Consider the following 22277-nt stretch of genomic DNA (forward strand, 5'->3'; position numbering starts at 1 on the left):
TGGTCACTGTAAGAATTATTTAGGAAAAAATGTATAATATTTGGGGTTTTCCGTGATTGTCCGGCCCAATTGGCAATAATTGCCGTTTGGGATGGTGAACAGAGCTAGGCAAATGCGACGCATATGATTTATTTAAAGAAATAAAATGCCCGATTTAACATCCTGCAGAATCAGGGGAATCGGGCGTTTCCACTGATATACGACACAAATGGGTTGTCCTCATGCAATCACTTTGGAAGCGCATTTTAAAATATATGTTACGTCCTGTTAATGGGGCACGTCATCATCGCGTACATTCGGGAAAAACTCCCTAACGAGACCTAAGTTGATTGAAAAAACTAGGTCAAAGTTCAATCCAGATTGATTGACAGTTCAAACATGGCGGCGTTTCTAAGAAGGGTCAACTTTCCCCATTAATTAATCCGTTTTTAGTGCCGAAAGCTGTCATGATGTTAGAATTAAAGGTTAGTATGAATTATTTTGTACATGAGGTGTTGAAATATGTTTTGTCCGAGTGGTTATTCCACTCTCAAATACCTTTATTTGGACCTAAAAGTTGGTAGTCTAGGACGCCAAGATGACAACTGCAGTGATTCCACATACATTTTGTACACACCATACATTGTATACCTTTAGTATATACACTTTGAATATGCCTCCTGAATAAATGTGAGAGCACAAGGCAGCCAGGCATTGACGGGTGCGGGCTGAGATGAATGCTCTGATGACATGAGGAAGCAGACTTTGTGGCCATAATAAACTGCCACTGGTAGTACCCGCCCGCCCGGTATATCGTGATACATCCCAAAGCATATCACTGGCCAGCAACTAAGGTTTACTATATGACATGAAAGAAACTGTAGACAAATTATGAAGTGGAAAAAATATCCCGGTAATTAGTGACAACTGACAGTCAATTATCGAAGTTGCCCAGCAATAAATTGACAAACAAGGGTTTAGTTCTCAAGGGAGTCTTTTTTAGGAAAGTCTTTTTGACCTTTATTCACACACGATTTTCTGCCTTAGAGGAGGCATAGAGTGCCACAGCAAATATGAATGTAGAAAAAGAGCCCTCCCGGACACAGTTGGCGTATTCACGAATGCAGTGTAATTACAGTAACATGCACTTCAAGACAAAAGCCTAACATATGCCTCAGTCATGTTAGTAAATAATCAGCCTTTGTCCCGGGTAGAATTCATGAGACGTTTGGCATACCTCCTCGATCAGGTGGTAATATCATGTGTGAGGCCTAAGTGATTTGGCATTATATCAGGTAGGCCAAAGTGACATCCAATGCCATGTACCATATCAAAATAGTGTTGATATTATTTTGATTATAAATATTTGGTGATTGGAAAAATCAATAGGCAGGAATGAGATCATCTTTTCCCAGCACCTTTGAGGATCTACTGGCATTGAAGAGTTGGGTGTGAAACCCGTACATTTTGTATTTTCCTAAACGATACCATGTTCTACAAGTGATATGTGAATGAATAATATCCGGTGCGAGTGCCTGTGCGTACCTCCAGGGTTTTTCCTTGCACAATATTATCCCAGAAACACCTTGCCAATGCCATGTCACATGGCTTTCTATGTTTGAATATGATTTTACATTGTAGTCCACAGAAAATTTCCCCTCGAGTTGAGTCAAATTATTCACACTTTTGCAGATTATTTCTGTGTGGAAGTTATTGGCCATTGAGCCGAATCAGATCAAAGCTGAGGCCTATTATACATGGACCACTCTTACTACAGTTTCATGCTATTCTGTACCATATATCGTCACCCAAAGCTCTCAGTAAACATAGTAGGTAATCCCCAAGGCCTAAGGCATGATCAAGATATTTTATGTAGGAGTCTTAATTTAGTAATACTAATAGGCTTATGTTTAAGGAAAAAAACTCTCCTAAAAGATAGTAATGATGACTTTTAATAACTTTCTCTATGTTGAATCAACCTGGAATTTTTGTCCACGACAGCTGAACTCATGACGGTTTAAACATCACATGATGTGGTGCATAACGTAAATGTCATTGTCACGTCGTCTAGTTCAGGTGTATCAGGGGTCAGAGCTCTCTCATGACTATGTCCCATTCCTAGTTTCGAACCAGGATACTTAACATAGGTATTGAGTCTGAAATGAAATCATGGACGTCATCTATCTTCTGACCCCCCTCAGATAATTTTTTGTCCAATAATGTTTGCGATATGATCACTCATACCTTTCCTCTTGGCATATTGAGACTTTCATCAATGGTCTTACCAATATATCATTTGATTGATTAAAACCTGTCTATTATTTGCCCGGATAACGCTTATATTACTTGGTTGCTAGGGAAGCCAACGCAAATGCTACAACTCAGTGCCGAAAGGGAAATTCTGATGTATTTAGTAATGTGAACGAACGTATGCCTGTGAGGAATAAAACGACATGTTTGATTGCACACATGTGTCTTCATTTTCTAGTTCGGCTGTAGAGCATTATTTGGAATCTTATAGGATTTGATGATAGTGGGATTACTGCAGAAAGCATATTCGTCTTCCATAGACTCCTACTTTGTCCACAATACGGTGGAGTAGACCATACCATCTTTCTTTTTTGTGTTCAGAATGTGTCCTTTTCTTGTACAGGTACTGAGGTTAAGTCGTTTGTTGGACTCAGATTGTGTATGTTTTGTTTAAGGATTGACATTTCCCCTCGAGAAATCTCTTTGGAAGCGTATGGTACGTTCCCATGGGTGACCTAGCTTCCCCCTACAATACAGCTCGTCGAAATATTGTCTCAAGAGCCAATAATGAGCCAAGTTTATACTCGGCGCTATGCTCATTGTCTTGATTGCCACCATGGCGTTGGCATAGGCCCAAGTTATGAGGGTTGAACCTGGAATCAGATATGTACATTTAGATCTTAAAGGGAAGGGCCCGCCAAAAAATGGGGAGTTTTGGACGGCCCGGTCAAAACCTTAGGCGGGAATAAGGTTTCATTGATAAATATAAGGAGTTTCAAGGCCCCCAAATTACTTGTAAGGTTCAATAGATACTGGCCTTTCATTGGTTTACCGTTTGCGTATCATTTACATACTCTCATCTTGAAAAATATGACAATATTTACGATCACGTTATTGATTTTTGCAACATTTTCGGTAACGCGCCCCTTGCGGATCTGTAAGGTACCACTCGGATGCTTGAAAAATGTTAGTGGCGTGGCTCCATCTGCTACAGCTGTCACCGCGCCGGTGTTAGTCTCACGTCTTGGCGTCTGCACCACCCTTCGGGGACACCTCAATGCCGTTGGCGTATTGACGAGACCAGCGTCTCTAAGAGGCACCGACATTCGCCATGAGCAGTGACAGGTCACTTGGCTGGAATGGCCCCATCTCCTCTTCACTCATGTTCATTGCCGGCAATTCTGGCAAATATCTTGAGTCGTCACGGTTGTCAAACAAGTCTTGGATAATATGCTGCTCCATTTCTTCTGTACTGTTCGGATCAGGGGCCTCGCTCTCCACCGGCCCAGAATCCACCGGCGACTCGAAATCCATACTACTATTCTCTCCATTTTCCATTTTCTCCTCTCTCCAACTCACTACTATCGCTATTGACTGCGTAACATACACTAACATTCTTTCGCTATCATTGCTAACTTCATTTACTAGAACACTGGCCTATGTAACCCATAGTGGAAACACCTGACAGCGCCGCCCGGCATGATACACGTGCTACTGGCATATTTATAACTCGTAGTAAATAAGGTTGTAAAAATATGCAAATGAGATGCCGTATATGGAAACCATGACATCACTAAGCAGTGCTTATTTCTGCTACGGGTGGCGCTGGTGCTTGCTTCTGGAGGCGCTATTCAACCTCTTTAAGGAACCATTACACATGTTACAGCAGTCAGATTGCCATTATGCTCAGTCTTGTTTGAAATATGGCCATTGTACCCACCACTGCCGTTGTCAGAATGTTAGCGTGCTAACCTGTATAATGTGAGGTTTTATTAATTGGTTACAATAACCAAATATTGATTGCTAGTAATTGGTGTCAGCCCAAGAATGCACCATGTTTATGCTGTATAAGTTTACTTAGCTTGTTTCAGGTTGGCACGAAGTTCAGATCCTTGAATGCCTTGAAGCCTCAGCGGAACTTGTGTCCCAGCACCTCGATCACAAATCTTTAGGCAGTACAGCTTTCCACTGCTTCCTTTCTTCTCATATTGATTGGTAATAGAATGTTATCAGAATGTTTCCCTCCTTCTGTCTTTCCAGGTGCCATTCCTCAAAATGACCTAATAACAATCAGACCACAGTAGTGGCGCCACCTTTCTACTATCTGTGATAAAACTTAACGCCAGATGGTTGAAGCGATGTCCCGGCGTACCAACTATGGGGTGAGCGTCTCACAGACACACCGTGACCTGGACTCAGATCGCTATAAGGAGTTACGGCGTCCAAGGAAAGTCCGATTCTTCTCCAATGGAGACCGCTACTTCAAGGGAAAGAAACTCTACATCACGCCGCACCGGTATATGTCATTCAACGATATGTTGAGTGATTTGACTGGGAAGTTACCTGGACAGGTCCAGTTGCCTTACGGCGTGCGTCAGATTTTCACACCGACCGGAGGGACACGGGTCCGCGACCTTGAGCAGTTGCAAGATGGCAGTGATTATGTCTGCGCTGGGTTTGAGCCATTCAAGTCAATCCAGTATGGCAAATTCGATTTGGAGCCATGGACTAATGGTGAGTCTCCATTTCCTTCATTGACCTTTGAGTCCCTAATTGTCCTCACAATTTATGATTCAGTTTACTGGTATGCAGATTACATTATCATCAACATGCCTGTCATAACTGAGTAAAACAGTGCATCCTTGGGAATTTAGATTCCAATGTGGCCGGGGGGGGGACATTTTTCTCTCTAAGTTCATCCCTTCAAAGAAGGACAGTTCTAAAAGAACAATTGTCAGTTATTACATTTTATTTGTTTATGTGTTGTACACAAGAACCCTTTGAATAAACGTTGTAAGTTTATGTTGCGTATCTGTCCTAAAAGCGACCTAAGCCGAGTGAACTTTTTGATTGGGCTCTTGTAGACTAAATGTCCTGTTTTCTTTTTTCATTGGATTAGGGTTCGTTTATGAAAACTTGGCCTATGTTGGTTTTGTCCCTATTTAGAAAAGGGTACATAGATACGAGAAGGGGAAACATTTACGTTTCTACTCATGTATTTTAACACTCCGTTTCAGGGTAAGCTTGGCAGATTACCTTGCTGTAAATGTACATAGTTCTATGCAAAATGCATTGGAGATTAAGTTCAACTTATGCTAAAGCCACCTTCATATCTGTTTCTCGTTGTGTATGTGATTTTCTGTTTGAAAAGAGTACACTTTGATCTGACAGGCTTTGGTAGACATTGGTAGACATGAGAAGGATGTGTCACCAACATTGTTAGAATGATATATTGTAATGAGTTTTACATGGCTTCGTTGATGCTCTGTCCATTAAAAAAAAGGATTCAAGTCGTGATTAAACTTTCATAACATGTTTAAGGAGTTTCACATGCATTTCTGTGGACATATGCAGTTCTTGGTTTTCCCAGTCAGGTCACTTTTCAGATTTGTCTGGATATCACTGTGACATGGGTCATTATAACGAGTTGGATACGCACTTTTCTGTAAAAATATTAGGATTTTGTGCCAAAACTTTCATGAATCATCAGTTTCCAAATGTAGGCTATTTCAGTGGATATTTTGATGCCTTGGGATATTTGAGGCGTTGGTTGTGATATTGTCTGTTCCAGTGGCATTCCTGTCCACTACAGAATATTACAACTGCTCTGTCCACCCTGAGATGGAATCGTCTGCATGGCAGGAGGTCAACATAGTACATGTTGTATGTCGACACTAATCATACAAGCCCATCAGGCTTCTTTGATTTGAGGCAAATATCATCTGTCTCGGATACTGAAACACGCTATGTCCACCAAGTCAGAATAGCCTGAACTGCAGGGCGCTGGCATGATGCGGGATCCATAACTATTTGTCTAATTACCCGTTGATCGAAGCATCATATAGTTGGCAGCAAACATGGCATGTTACTGAATATAATGATCAGATGCTGGTCCAACGCTGTCTCATAGTATAGTGTGTGGCAGCTGAGATCAGTCAGTGTGACATGACGAGCACTGTTCCAACAGCATCTTAGATTTGGAAAAATCAATCGATTTTTGTCGATTTGCCTGCGTTTGAGAATTATCTTGTGCAGCAGACTGAAGGACTAGTTTGAACCAGTCGCAAACTCAGAAGTACTGACCACCTTCCATCAGGATTGAGGTACATCTGTGCTTTCCCAGTAATTCTGTCAGTTCCTGGGTCAGGCTCTTGGAATCATCTAAAATTCATGTCTGTGACATCATTTTCTTAGATTTTGTAACATATTGCTCCTACTCGCTTTGCCGTATCATCTGTCATAATCGATTCATTATTTATGATTTGCGTTGCCTAAGAGGTGTAATTCTACACAGTATAGACCTCCTGAACAAGGTAATGGAAATACTCGGACAACTCTGATTTGTCATTTTCCTATTCCTTAAGTGGTAAAGATTATAGTGCGAGGGATTGTTAGTTAGTTTTGCCAGTGACTGGCTGCTTTGTAGACTGACTGTTTCATGGACATTGGTTCCCAATTAGCATGATTGGTCTTGATTGATTGATGTTGGAAAACAGATGAATCTCTGCATTCTAATCTAAGTTTTACGATTTGTCCTTCTATAGATAAGGCAGGAAGTTATCAAAGCAACTCATTTCTTGGTGATGAAATTTTCTGACCTTACATGTCATCATCTTATCTGTCTGCATGTGATGTTGAACAGAAATCATTGGATGGATTAGACTGGGCTTGGAGACTTGATCGGATGCTTGATAATTGAACATTTGCTTCGATATTCATGATATAACTGCTGGAGTGTGTATTTTGGGTAAAATCCATTCCATTGGACAAAGGAGAACAAATATCTACTGGATACAAGATCGGGTTTGAATAGACTGATATTCTCTCAATGAAAAGCTGGCAGAGTGGATTATCGTGAATGTTCTTGCCGCAGATTGTACTGAACTGCACAATTTATTGAGTCACTTGGGGAGATTTTTCTGCTCTTGAAGATGCAACCAATAATGTTTATGAAAGCAATCTAATTTCTTTCACTCGCATCTCTTGTAAGAACTTCAGAGCTGTAATTGCTGCTGCTGTGCGTGGTCATCTTTTTTGTGACGTTGAATCAGGAGAGGGTTGACATTGGATTTCAAAACTAGGCGGTACTGTCAGATAGAGATATCATAGTTTCTTCAGGAGAAGTGTGTTGCCAGCCTGACTTTTAAAGGATAGTCAACAGACTTACGATATTGCAAGACTTTTTCTGCTCTCTTCTGAGACGTTTGTGACAGTTAGTGCCATCAGTGCCGAGTTGTGTTAAAAGGATGTCGTCTGTGTTTGAAGTAGCTGCTAGTCGAGTCAAGCTGGTGCCCCAAAGAATGCCTAATATTCCAGATACGGGGGTCGTCCGAAGGAGGATAAGACCGCCGGAAGAAATTCCAGGCAGTAAAGGTGAGAATTTGATATCATGTTTGCGTTCCTCTCAAGACAAACCTAACAATTCAAACCCTGGGTAGACTGACTCCAGAGTTGGTTTAATATTATACTGATAAAAGCCACTTGCTCATTTGCACAGAAAAATGAGCTGAGTCTGAAAGCTTTAACGAGCCTAGCCTTTAAAATTGAAATTGCATGCAATGGTTGCTTTGAGTGCTCTAATCAAAACTGGTGGGAGTTCAACTATATTGCATGTATTCACGATAGCCTTGTATCAATATTCAAAGTTCCGTTTAATTGTTCGGAGTAATTAACTCTGGAACGAGATGGTTGTTCCTGGGGATATGGGTTAATGTGAAATGGGAAGTGGTGCCATTCCTCGGGTTGCTTCATTGGATTTGCTGGCTATATTTTGAAAATGCCAGCGTGTAACTACATTAGAATACTGTCGTGGGAATTTTCGGAGTGAGTCACTCGCGATCATGCCACGACCAGCGCTAGCAACCTTGAAGCGGACATAGGCGTGAGATTTCATAACATGTTTTCAGTCTTTTCACATGACTTTGAGCAGGTTTGCTTGAAATGGCTGGAGTAGAACGTGATCAATGAAGAACAGAAACTATGGGTTGGGGCCTCGGGGAAGAGGGGGATCCTGTGTGGTCTGATTTGACTCTTTGGTATACCTCAAGCCTGCTTCCCCGTACCTTCCCCTGGATACTTAACAGTCTGCCCAAGATTGTCTTACAACACGATGTCTTTCATTGCTGGTCAAAGCTCTTTAATAAATACTCCTACTTGTTCATTTCTATAAATTTTGGCAGAATTTGCCTCCAGGATACCGAGCGAACACTCAGTCACCAAGTGCACCTATTGTGCTGGGTGAAAGGTTTTCGTACACTTTCGCTAACAAAGATACCGCAGGCTTTTGGTTACTGATTTGGTACTTAAACTTTTTGAGATTTCCATTGCTTAGTTCATCAGAGAAGTTCTGCTGTGAGGGAATTATGGGCAGTTCTACAGACTGTATTAGATGTCTTCAGGCTATGCTAAACATAAATTGAATTAGAGCGCATTCAGAAAAATGATAATCCGAAGTTGCCATAGTAGTTTATGAATTTAGTAAATATCGGCCGTCTTTACTGAAGACTGATCCAAGTTCAACTGCGAACACGGGCCTAGATGCATGTGTTACTGTTATGATTCTTGGTGATGCATCTTATTTTTGGACAAAATGGCTGAGAGGATTTTTTGTGATCGTTGATCTTTTCCTTCAAAGTTGATCGGAATGCTTGATATGTGTCTGTCTTGGAATCTTGAGCAATTTGGAATGACAAATGAAGTTAACATGCTTCTTCTTTGTACCATATTGCCAACTACCACTAACGTCTTTTGGTAGTTGGCTGAAGTGTATTGGATCCTGACAATGGTAATGGCGGCTTTATGTTCCGAGAACGTGCGTTATCGATGTCAATCTCAGCTGTGTTTGTCAGAAAACATTAAAATGTGATACCCGCTTCTCTATTGGCTCACGAATCTGACGATGTTTCTATACATGTATGCCTGAGTGTTTGTGTCAACTATTCAAGAGTGTGACATACAAGCTTTCAAAACATATTCCAAACTGCATATTTACACTGACTGGAGTGTTTGATACTGTGTAATTGAAATGGTAGAACACAACACGGAACTCACTTAAGATAATAGTATCAAAGTACACAAAAGTATTGAACAGTGGCAATCTGTGACATTACACGATAGTCGCTGATTAACCCCGGTATCTCCCGTTTTCGAAATTGCCGAATAATTGCCATGTCTGATACTTGACATTTGATTATTGAACTGTCTTCGTACTTACAGTTTTCAAAACCTTGCTTTGCGCGATTGCCGACCGATGGATTCTTCCTATTGGAATAGTTCCGATTTCGTTGACCTTAACAATATGTGCTTTTGAAAGATATGGTCCATTTACGCCGGAGAACTGTTTTTATTTGAAACTTTTGGCCCTCCTACTGAAAAAGTGGATAAGGCAACGTGATGTAGTATCATAGTGGGTCCCTGACTGATTTCTAACTGATATTGCCAAGTCTTTGCATTTGACCAATGCTCTGTTCTTGCCATTCCTTCACCATGGACAATACATACTTCATATTCGAAGACAATGAGTTGGCCGATCGAGGATCTCCGCCGGGACTTTCATGTAAAAAGGTCTCCTTCTTCCATAAGATTGGTAAGTGTGGAGAATAGGAGCAATAACTGTTGAATTGTTGACATGGACTTGTGCTGCAATTAAAAACTTGAGAGGCAATATTGATATATATTGAGATGCGTGTCTTCATATGTATTATTTAGTCCTCTATCGTGGCACAGATAACTTCTCGGTCTGAAACTTGTGCAAGGCTGGAATTCGACGCCCTGCAGGCTCTTCTTGTGATCAGATTCTAACCCTGATTCTAACCCCTTTCTAGCTGTACACACTCTGTTTTGATGAGCATTTTGATCATTGTAATGGCATACAGCACAGCCAGATCCAAAAGTTTCGATGGCAACTGCTTTTCTTGATGCCTGTCCCTGGATTAGGATCACGTATCTTTCAGTAAAATTCGCCTGGCTTTCTGAGTAAGGATGGGAAAGACCCAGTGTAAGTCCATACTATTCTTCACTTTTGCCGCCCCTTTTTGCCAGCCAAGCACTACTACACTTTGCATAATGGATTGAGACTATCCATGATGTAAGGGTTATTGGCAATAGCTGTGTTGCAAGGTTTACTGAACATGATTCATTGCATGGCTTGTGATTGGTTGATAGAATTGACCTTTTCCCACCGATCTCTATTACGTAGGAGTATTTGATGCTGCATTATGCTTTATGCTGGAGGTTCAATATGTCTAATCAACTGTACAAAACTTGCCAATATCACTTCTGCTTATCTGCAGAGTCCTTGACGCCAATCAATGCTGATCAGCCTGAGTCTTCCGGACCATTATTCGCTCGGCTTCATTCATTGTCACCATGTCCAATCGTGGATTATGAACACGTTTATTCAACATTATCTTATCAGCAATGTTTTTGCATCCATTCGACCATGAGGAAACGTATCGATCTTAATAATCAATGTCAGCATTTACATGAAAAATACTTGGTGTTGCTATTAGTTACACCGCAATCAGCTTTATAGACGAAATCAACAAGTCATTTCAAGGGCAAAACATGTGCAGTACATTAACCTTCCATTATTGATACATTCTCTCGGACACCACTTTATGTCAATAAATAATTCTTTCCTCTCTATTTAGATCCTACATTGAAGGGTAACATCCAAAACTATTCATTCCTCTCGGATCTCTATTGCTAATTGCAGGCAACTTCATTTTGGAACCATCTCAAAATTTCTTTTGCAGTTTTTGGGATCAGCGTCTTTTGGACAAACAAAATGTCGCCCTGTGATAACATGACTAATCTCCCTCTATCTTGTCTCTCTAGAATCAACAGGTCAAGACGGCCTCGACCCTCGAAAACAAGGTATGGGCGTTGCTGATGGCACACCCTCTGTAGCTTTAGGGTGAATCACTTGTCTTTGCTATTCGCAAGCAGGATTTAAATCAGCATCAGAGATTTTGTAGGATCTATCAGCAAGATCATGACTTCAGGATTGAGTAACTGTTGTGACAAGTCTCACATTTTAGAACAAAACCATCAAAAAGACATGCTAAATGCTGTTTTGTAAACACATCAGACAAATTTTGTCCTTACAAATCTCTGCTTGTGAATTAAACCCTGGTGCTTGCACGAATTCATAACATACATGTACAGCATGCGCGCGTGTTTTAATTATGTCGGTTTCTCACAGTCACATAATCACTGTATATTTCACCTTGGAATCCTTATGCCATATGATGTGTTGTTTTGAGCAGCCATCTTTGTTTGTGTTCACAAAGGCTGCAAGTGCATGACAGTATAGTGTTTAGTGTGTCAAGTGCATGGCTTGTGTTTCATTGTTTTCAAGAAACAAATCCTCGTCAAAAATTAATGCATGGTCTGAAGTATTTGAGTATTTTAGAATGATGATAACATAAAACAACGTAGAATCCCAGTTTTGTTGTTGGTCTTTATTCCTATGATAGTCTCTCACTGCTTTGGCTTCCATGAAATATATGGATGAAAAGGGACTAAATTTCATTCCAAATATTTAAAATTCTGCATGAGCTAATTATTATAAGCAACCCCTTATAGAATGATAGACTCACTAGTTGTGTGTGTGCCACCTTAACCTTTTAAAACCTATTCAATTTCAAATTGTCGAAATTGCTCTTTATGGAACAATTCTCTCTCATTGCCTCGTGTCATCAGAGCAAATTGATTTGTTGGCATTGAGTCTTGGACTGATAAATGTTCTCCTAGAAAGGTGCTCTGATTATAGTGGTCCATTTAAATGGAAATGACAGTTTTGGAACCAAAACGAATGTCCTTTACAGAACTGATAAGAGAGAGAAATTGACATGCACAGGATGCACAAAAAAAGTTTTTTTCAAACCAACAGTTTTTTTTGTTTATTTGGGCATAGTGTGCTCCCCATATAATGCATTGAATGGTCATGCAGGTTGGGTTTGTGGTCCTATGTATTAACCCACTGTTATGACACAACAAATGAAACTCTTGTAATGTTGTTTGCGTACTTGATTGGTCACATATGTTAAGTGTGTAAATTTGCACTTGTTGATGCAATATATTTCTCACAGTTTCATATGTTTACTTGAGTGTGTTGAATGTTGTGATGTCAGAAATTATATGCCATGTTTTTTGCACCAAAGTGAAAAAAGTATGTTGACCATTTTCAAGAAGGCACTGTGTTTGTGTCGAAAAGAAAAACTTAAATATTTTGTTCATGATTGTGACGAAGTTGAAGGTGTTCAAAGCTGTCATCCTTTCAAAATGGCTGGTTCATTTTAGAATTTTGAATTCGTTGAATGTGTCATTCAAAAAGGGTTTGCGAGTGCCTAATACTAACCCACACACCATGCAATTTGACTTTTGTGACACTTGAAGATACTAAAAGCCAATTGAATTCCTTTCCAGGTCTTTTCTCAATGATCTTGTCGCACTTGTGAACCATTCTGATGTGACCAAAACCTAATTTGATCCGTCACGGGTAATCACTGTGCAACAAATTGAGTTAACTGACCATATAAACTGAACTGTTTATTGGAGATGAGCGAAAGCTGGTGTCCCGATGTTGTTTCTTGCTGTGCACCCCATGTAGCAGGACTGGACTAATTTCTCGAGTCAGTTGTTTCTGAGTACAGTCATACCAGTCCAGGGCTATGAAACGTAACCACGCATGAAGCACCTTTGACCGACTTTCTTATTGACTTGTTTTACTTCTGGATTAAGGCGAGAGAAAAAAACTGTTTAAAAGACACACTTGAGTTTTGTTTATATTTAAGCTCGACAATCATTGAGGCAATACATCATATATGCCTTCATGTGGTCTTCCTGAGTTCCTATTTAATGCACGCGTAAATAAACTGAGTGGGTTGAAAGGGGCAATGTTCAGAACTTGGCAAACGCTGGTAGTGCCCTGCTTTGAAGCTAGTATTCAAAGGCCCAGTACATCTGTTCCATTAGCTTTGTGACCCACTTTATGTCACATGCCCATCATGCAGAAAAAAGTGAGCCAGCCAATGCATAATCAATCAGCTTGGTCTAAAAATGAGCTTGTCGGCTGTCCATATATCAGCCACGGTGAAATTTTCTCGTGTGTACAGAATATACCTAAAATGCATGAATTCGAATGGACGAATTTCAATGGGAGTATAGGCCTACTTGGGATCAAAAATGCCATAAACCAATTATGTTATGTATGGGGATTATCCTAGTATCAAGAAAACTCACTTCAAAGGTGCCTTCCCCGAATTTAATAAACGAAAGTTGTTTAATCTTAATGTTTATCTTTGCGAATGAATCATTTGCAGTTTGAAGTCATTAAAAAAAGATCAATGGTTTGATCTATTATGAATTAACCAATTGAGGACGAGATAAAAAGTATGTCGGTAAACGCTGCATTCCGATGTCTGGAGCGCGCGGATGTCTTTCGATGTACGTTTATAAAGTGTGTCCCCCTCAACCACATGCACTGCCACCAGCCTTTACATCATTGTACAGTACAAATCCAAAAATAGAAAAACATCCATTATTCTTTGGTATATTGGACCTCTTCCAAATGTGTGAATCTTAAGGCGACTTTAAAGCCTCAGAAAAGCCTTTGGGTGTCTTATTGAAAAATCTCATCAAAGAATCTATTAAACTAGATCAAGCCAGCCATTATGGTATTGTCCATATTACAGCTAGGTCTATGGAATGAAATTCAAATGCACCACTGGTGTTTACAATGTACGTCATGGTGTGCATTTTAATCTCTGAACACTAAAGCCTGACCTGAACTCAACTGGCTATGATGCACATTTGACGATTAGTAGTTTTGCTTGGTTGTCAATTTCATTCAACTCTTAATGGAAGTGGATTAGTATTCTAAAGAAAAAGATTTCGTTTCGAGCAAATTGTGGAATGAATGTTTGAAAGTGGATTTATACCATGTTATATGGTGTTGTTATATTTGTGTGCAGAGGCAGTTATTGAAATAATATCAAAGGGTTGACTGATTCAGATGGATCTGTCGTATATCAATCTGACATAAGAGGAATTAGAACGCTAATTCATTTACAAGGATAAAGTCCATTTTGGAGAACATTAAATTGATGACACAATGACCTTGAAATATGTCGGGGGCTTTGCTTGGGGACCAAGCCCCCGGGCCATTGCTGGTGCAGATGTTTTGAAGCCAAAAACCTTTAAGGTGGAAATTGGGCCAGACATACACAAACAGGACATATACAGACAGTATGTTTGGGGACGACACAGTAAGTATTGGAATACAAGTCCTGAGATTAATACAGTATTCCAACCTCTCTATTCAGGACACAGTTTGGACTGAGAATCGCTGTTCTTGATTGAGAGGTGTCCTGCTTACAAAGGTCAAATTGAATGACATGAATCTCTGAGGATGTCCTGCAAACAGAGATGGTCTCAAAGGGAGATTCCAATTCTTATATCACAAAGATAGAAAACTTCCAAATATTGAAATAAGCTTGAATTGCGCCAAAAGAAAAAAAATGATGAATTTCTTTACCTTGTCAAATCTATGCTTGTTCTCCATTTATTTTCAACTGAGTATAGGGTGGAAAATTTCTTGTCGTTTCGCCTGAGCCGCTTTAAGCCTCAATTATGCGATATGCAATCAAATTTTGAGGCAATTAATAACTGAACTGTCAATTAGAGAATCCCACCAATGGACTTTCTGGTTGCCATGGTTACAAAAAAATAACAACATTATGGTGCTTTATGTTGGTTTCAAAACCTAGATTATTGATAGGTGTGAGAATAATCATGATTATTATTGGATTATTTCATGAGTTTTAAAGGTCATATTCTCAAAATGCGTCTGTTATGATCAATTCAACAGTGTGTCAGAGTCAGAATCTTAGAGTATATCCTACGCTTGTAGAAGAAAAAACGTTCATTCTTTTATTCTGAGCTCATTAACGTGATATTAATTCATGTCTGAATGGTTTTGTTGCTTGGTGATCATAGAGTGTGATTAGAATAGCGTTGCCCAGCGATGCGAAACAATCTCGTCGCTCGTATGTGAATGAATAAGTGATGAGGAGGAAATATTCGTCATGCAACCAACCAATATTTCTACCTCATGTCTTGAAAAACCACTCACATGCTCCTCCCCTTGCAGGATACTGTTAAAGGATGTCTTGATCGCTTCAAACTAAATCACAAACTGTTTTTTACAGGTCTGACCCTGCATCACATTTGACTACTCAGTGTGTATATTATGACATAAACCACGTACTTTAATCCACAATTTTTGCACCTTTTGTCTAATTTTGTTTGATAGCACATCAAGTACTAACAACCTTCAGTTCAGTCTTTCTAATAAATCATTTTGTGATCCTAATGTTACTGAACTGCCATCAGAAAAAGCAGATTTGTTGCCGTTTCATTGTCTGATGTGATATCATTCATCTTGATCAAGTCGAGTTACGTAATTTTTTTCTCTAAAATACAAAATCATAGACACTTGAGATAAAATTGTGGACTCGCAAATCGAACTGGAAACAATAATCAGGAACTATATCATGAGTATGAACTTGTCGCCTAAACTATGAAAATATCGTATGTTAATCAATTTGTTGTGTATCTTTCCAGCTCACCACCACAACAAACACAACCACTTCCCAGGATACAACAGTGATCAGTTTCCTACAGGCGCCTTCCGACCGTACTACAATCGCGGCGTTTATGGCGGCTTTAATCCTAACCGCCATTATCGCAGTCACATGTACCCGCGTGGCCGGGGACCTCAGGGACAGGTATACCCAGGCAAGAACTTCCTTAGCCAATCAGACGACATTCATAACAAGCCAAAAGTTGTGACTGTTGTACGGAATGGCGATAAGCCGCGGAACATTGTGAAAATTTTACTAAACAAACGTAGTGTTCAATCCTACGAGCAGCTCATGTCAGACATTTCGGAAAGTTTCGGACCAAAATGGAAAAATAATCGTGTGCGGAAATTATTCACAGTGCGTGGTAAAGAGGTGCAAAGTATATCAGACTTCTTCCGGAATGATGATTTGTTTATTGCCGTGGGAACCGAGCCGCTCACGGTAAATGAAGTGGCGGACATTTTGAAAGAGGTGGCTCCCGACTCTACTCAGGCAAAGACGTTTAAGAAAGAGTGGGAGAAACAAAAGCGTAAGAAACAAGATGTGGAGAACGTTGGGGATTTACAGGAGGGGGAGCGCGAGGATAAGCGTGATTCTGGTTTCGGTGAGAGTGAAAGTCAACGAGATGCGGAAGATAGGGATGACGTTATTTATGTGCCGCCAAAACATGACCCAGTGCGTATTCGACGGAAGAAACCAAAGGAAGTGCCACCTGTGGGTGAAAAGTTGTCAGAGCATGAAAACGAAGTTGTTACACATCTTGATACAGAGAGAAAGAAGGCTGTTGATGAAGATCGGTTGCGGACACGGAAGCGAATGCAGAAGATGGAGGAAGCGGAAAAACGGGCGTTGGATGAGGAGCGCCGGAAGAGAGGGTTAGTGCCGCTGAAGGGGACAAGGGATGACCCGTATAGGAAGATGTTGGAGGAGAGAGAGAAAGAACGGGAGAGGCAGCGTGAAGCAGAGAAGGAAAGGATGAGGAAGAAGAAGGAGAGGGAGGAGAGAAGGAAGGTGGTGGGGGAGGAGGAGGGTGATGAGGAACAGGTACGACTCAAGGAAGAACAGGAGAGGAAGAAAAGAGAGGATCGGAAACGGAGAGCGGAGGAGAAAAAACGGAGAGAAGAAGAGAGGCGGCAGGAGGAAGAGGTAGAGCAGGAGGAGCGACGTAGACAGGAGGAAAAGAGAGCAGAGGAGAAAAGGAAAGAGGAGGAACACAAGAAGAAGGAAGCAGAAGAGGTGAGGAAACGGGAGAAGGAAGCTGAGGAGAAGAGGAAACAAGAGAAGGAAGAGGAGGAGAGAAGGAAGAGAGAGGAGGAAAAGCTACGGAGAGCAGAGGAAGAGCAGAAGATTAAGGGTGCTAATTCTGCACGGAGTGTTGACACATCCAAGAAAGCAGACAACACGAAAAAAGTGGATGATTCGCCAAAAAAGAGTGTTGATACGAAAAGGGTTGAGGTGGATGTTGAAGAGGAAGAGGCAAAGGATTCAGGGGTTGGGGACGAGGTTGATTCAACAAAGGAGACACGGAAGACTGTTTCATCTAAAAGTCGGAAGGTAGAATTTGCTGTTGAGGAAAAGGAGAAGTCTGAGTCGCCAAAACGGCGAGGTAGTAAACAGGATAGCGCTGATAAGCGCCATAAACGGCGCGACAGTGTAAAAGATAAGGAAAATAAAACTGAAGACGATACTTATAATCAGAAACCGCATGCTCCAGTTGAGAAAAAAGAACATGCCTCGCGGAGGCGGAGCACAAGGACTAACAAGACGAAGTTAGATCGACAGGTTTCAAATGCGGAGCGTGTTTTAGATAAATATGAAGTTGGTAAAGTGATGGGGGATGGTAACTTCGCTGTCGTGAAGGCGTGCAAGTTGAAAAATACGAACAATGAGTACGCCATGAAAGTGATTGACAAGTCAAAGTTAAAGGGGAAGGAGCACATGATCGAAAATGAAATCGCGATTATGAAACGGTGTACGCATCCGAACATTGTGAAGTTGAAGGAGGAGTTTGAGACTAAGGAGGAAATATATCTAATTATGGAACTCGTTAAGGTACGTCCGTCATGTTAGGTGTAGGCCCTACTTACGGTTTGAATTCGCCAGCTCAAGAGCAATAGATGAATGATCTGAACATTGTGGGTCCAGTCCAATATCCACCATTGACACATTGCTTGTGACCTTGAACATTTCACTTTACTTCTTTGCCATATTCCTTATCTGGGGCCAGGTCTTGGAAAAGACCCTACCCAGGTGAGCAATTTAATGCTGTTTTTGCAATATTGGTAATTTCATGCATTCCTCTGAGGACATTGCAGGATGCATCAGAGTCGCCTCTGGCAAACTTCATAGGATATATTTAGACCTGTAACAAATTTATTGCTGGAGAGAATGCTTTGTGTTTTTAGCTTGGCATGAGTAAATATAGATTGTTGGCTGTGAAATCCATGAATATTGAAGAAAATACTAAAATGCTTCTGGCATACAGCACAGAAAAGCCCAATAAAGGGTAAAGCTATGGTACAAAAATAAATTTTCATCAGCAATTTATTACGCATGAACATGCATCTCCCTAAAAATGTGCCTTCAGATCTATGAGAAAAATAATTCACTATATTTAGCAGAGCTATATACCATGAGAAAAAAGCAGTCAATGCCAATAACCATGAGATATTTCGATGCAGTGGCATTTTGATATTTGCCTTCTATCGAAAACAAATAGGTCATCTTATAATCTTGTTTATATCACAATATATGTAGCATTCAAACGGGATGGATATTTTGAATTATTGAAAACAAATAATAGTTATTTATGATGTAAGTGCAGGATGCAGTGCTGGTCTTGGAAAAACTGTCAGCTGCTATGACAACTGTAGCATGTTTCCTAGGATTGGTCATATCTCGCTGTTTCTGACTGGTAAATATGACTATTAATATGTTTCTATTCCACTGCATTGAGAGGTTACCTGAATTATTGATGAAAGTGAAGTTCAAGTTTCTGGAGGCCGGGATTCTACTAGTGCATCCATTGGAGAAAAGATTTTGAAACAGGAGAAGAATTAGGGGAAATAGGGTTTTTCGGGACACCATGGGAGCTACAACTATAAAATGTAAGACTCTCCTCGATCTATTACTAAATTTGAGTACCAAGGGAAAGTGACTTGCCCAAGACCTAAAGCAATGAGTTGGTGTCAGGTATTGAACCCACATCATGCTGCAGTTCTACTCCTAGACCTTGCAGTAACTCTCATCGAGTTGGTACGAAGTTAATCATTACTTAATCCAACTGTTTCAGGGTGGAGACCTGTTTGATGCCATCACCCAGAGCGTCAAGTTCACGGAGAAAGACTCTGCTCACATGGTGAAGGATCTCTGCAACGCCCTCTATTATCTACACAGTCGACATGTCGTACATCGCGATCTCAAGCCAGAAAATCTCCTTGTAAGTAAAGATTCTAGCTGGCATATCCAGAAGACAGAAGGGTGCGGTGTTATGTCTATTCTAGATGCCTCAATGATTAGTTCATAGTTTCCAGGCCGGATCAAATTGAACTCTTTTGAGGCCTTTGAATTAACACCACAGCTGGCAGGAGCAGGAACAAACTTTCGTATGCTAATGCATATTGATGAATGACCAATGTGTTCCGTGTACCTCCTTGTAAGACAACTGAGTTTCGAGCAACTGACAGCAAATCATTTCATAACATGATTTGTTATTTTGTGTTCATCAGGTCCAAAGAACTCGTGACGGCAGCATGACACTGAAGTTGGCTGATTTTGGTCTTGCCATGGATGTTAAGGAACCCATCTATACTGTATGTGGGACACCCACATACGTCGCTCCGGAAATATTATCAGAAATAGGCAAGTATTTGTTTATGTTGGTTTAAAAAGTCAAGGAGGACCCATACGTTTAATCTTTGTTTTGATTCCTAGTGAAGTGTTAAGAGATCACTGGAATCTTTTGCGTTCATTTAATAGAAAAGGCAACAACACATCATTGATAGAGACTAAGCTTTCCTTTGACTACTAGCAGCGGTTCAACACTGCTGCTACCTGTTATTGATATCTCTCTCTTTCACTGCAGGATATGGCTTAGAAGTTGACATGTGGGCATTAGGCGTCATCACGTATATCCTCCTGTGTGGATTCCCGCCATTCAGAAGTCCAGACAGGAACCAGACTGAACTATTCGAATACATCAAAGCGGGAGAATATGAGTTCCTCAGTCCGTATTGGGATGGCATTTCAAGATGTAAGGCTGCAGGTTTTCTGCTTTGTTTGTTAATAGGAAGTGGGGCATATATCAGTGCATCCTCTTGCAAACAGGGCCTACAACAAGACTAGTCCCTATTTAAACTCCCAGATGGAGAGAAATAATGGAAGGATTGGGTCTTTCCAAGAGGCCAACCAAAAACCTCTCATATATGAGATAGGTGCTCTGACTACTTTGTTACTGATCTCCCTAGCAAGCTGCTTGTGAAATAATATTGCACCATCCGTGCCTTCAAGTTACATCTATTCTTTTTCAATCTTTTCAGCTGCGAAAGACCTCATCGAAAACCTTCTCATTGTGGATCGACGGCGACGTTACAAAGCCGTTGATGTCTTAACGCATCCGTGGATTGTCACGTTAGCGAACACACAGGATGTCCCCTCCAATATGGCGGAACATCGACTCACGCTACGGGCAGACTTGGAGCTGCAAGCCAAAACAGCGTGGGACGCTTATCGACTACAATACCTTATTTAGACAATCGCAGATGTGACTTGTAACCTCGTCCTCATGTACGCTTTGTTCTGGGGACGAGTTTAAGTACTGCTGACTTTTTGTACATTCGGTTTTGTGCTTGGGGGAAAGACTGTGTAGACCGATGTATCTGGTGCAAATAATTAGGATTTCAAAGGTACGAAGTTCAACATTTTGTGGTGATTGTGTCTGATGTCTACGCTATATAATACGGTGAGGCTTCCTTCATTGTTCTTGGTGAAAATATTGGACATTTACACAAAACCATCCAGCTGATATCAGTCAGCTGGACTGAGATTCCAGCATAATTCCTACGATATTCATTTTGCCATCATAATGTGTAAATTTTATGGCGGCACCTAGAGACATCCCTATAATGTTTGGACCTACAAGTCTTCCACTTAAAGTGCCATGGGCTATTGAGTACATTGTATCTTCAATGGTCACAGGTGTTTTTACACAATCATGTTCATTCCAATACATCAGCGTTGATCGGTTGTTCAGCTGCAGAGTTACCAATAGGTTTGATAAATCATGGTTTCTTGCTTGGATGAATGGTCAACTTATTTTGGTTGTCAATTTCTCACATTTTGGGGTCAATTCCTGTTATTCATTCTCGTAATATGTATATTGGTTAAAAGTCTATTTATAGCAGAGGTTAATTTTGTATATATACACCATAATTTTATACAACAAAAAACCAAAGCACACGACGTGTGTGTGTAAAAATGTATGAATGTAAATATGGGTCAAGCTCATTAAAACTGTTCAGGCACACTTATACTGAACACTTTTAGTTGGAAGATGTTAGATTTTTGACTTGTCTGTCTTGTAAAATATTGCTGATTGGTTTGGAGGCCTGCGTGGCTTCACAATGTTTATATGTGTACTTGGTAGATTTGTATTTGTAAATTTTTCTACGTTGTTTATAGTAACCATGTTAACAGTTACCATGGCGATGGTGGTTATGGTGATGTTGAAAATAGGAATCTGTGCCAATTTTTGTCTGTGATAAAGAATTCAAGACAATATAGGCCTACAGTAAAGTCTAAAAAGTTAAAAGATTTGGGTGTATAGTCTAATATAAATAACAGTAGAGGTTGTCCTCCGACAGCCGCATTTACCCCATTTTAATTGTTAAATTTTGGGATAAAATCTGTGAAAAGAAATTACTGGTAGGCCTCCCTGTCCTGAGCCACTTTGAGATCATGGGGTCAGCTTCTTTATGTTCAATTTAGCTGCAAACCGTTATCCTAAATTTGATAGATGTCAGTTAATGTTAAGTTGTGATAATGTATTTGTTCGTGCAAACATGCCACTTTAGGCAGGATAGTCATGTATGTAAATTTTAAGGGGCAGAATTGTGTGGTTTCCATAGCAACATGAACTCAATGCTATAGTGTACTCTTAGCTGCAAATGATCTTCCATCAACATTATGTCTGCATCATCCTTTGGGTCTATCAAAACATTCGTAAGTTTTGAAAGGTGCAGAAACAACTGGTTGCCACAGAGATTGTTGCCATGGAAACCTCACCATACATAAGTTACCTCTTCTGTGATATTTCGGGCAGTCTTGCCTAATTATTATTATTGTTAGTAGTGCTAATTAACTTCTTATAAATGCAGGTGTAAATGAACAAATAAGTTATAG

The 22277-nt window shown here is 40.4% G+C and overlaps 1 protein-coding gene across 7 annotated transcripts; it reads left to right on the forward strand.

Annotated features, from left to right (window-relative positions):
- Positions 1–371: 371 nt before the first annotated feature.
- Positions 372–22006, forward strand: LOC135498469 (serine/threonine-protein kinase DCLK1-like). 7 transcript variants are annotated; one of them, XM_064788746.1, is made up of 8 exons: positions 372–464; positions 4270–4743; positions 11068–11106; positions 15859–17930; positions 19171–19317; positions 19607–19739; positions 19963–20130; positions 20417–22006. In XM_064788746.1, the coding sequence occupies exons 2-8, from the start codon at positions 4356–4358 to the stop codon at positions 20626–20628; spliced, it is 3159 nt and encodes a 1052-aa protein (XP_064644816.1). In that variant the 5' UTR covers positions 372–464; positions 4270–4355; the 3' UTR covers positions 20629–22006. The 7 variants fall into 7 exon arrangements, with proteins under 7 accessions (XP_064644816.1, XP_064644817.1, XP_064644818.1 ...); XM_064788747.1 differs by lacking the exon at positions 11068–11106; XM_064788748.1 differs by lacking the exons at positions 372–464; positions 4270–4743 and adding an exon at positions 7348–7602.
- Positions 22007–22277: the final 271 nt, after the last annotated feature.

The sequence above is a fragment of the Lineus longissimus genome, chromosome 13, assembly GCF_910592395.1.
Source record: "Lineus longissimus chromosome 13, tnLinLong1.2, whole genome shotgun sequence".
NCBI classification, from domain to species: domain Eukaryota; kingdom Metazoa; phylum Nemertea; class Pilidiophora; order Heteronemertea; family Lineidae; genus Lineus; species Lineus longissimus.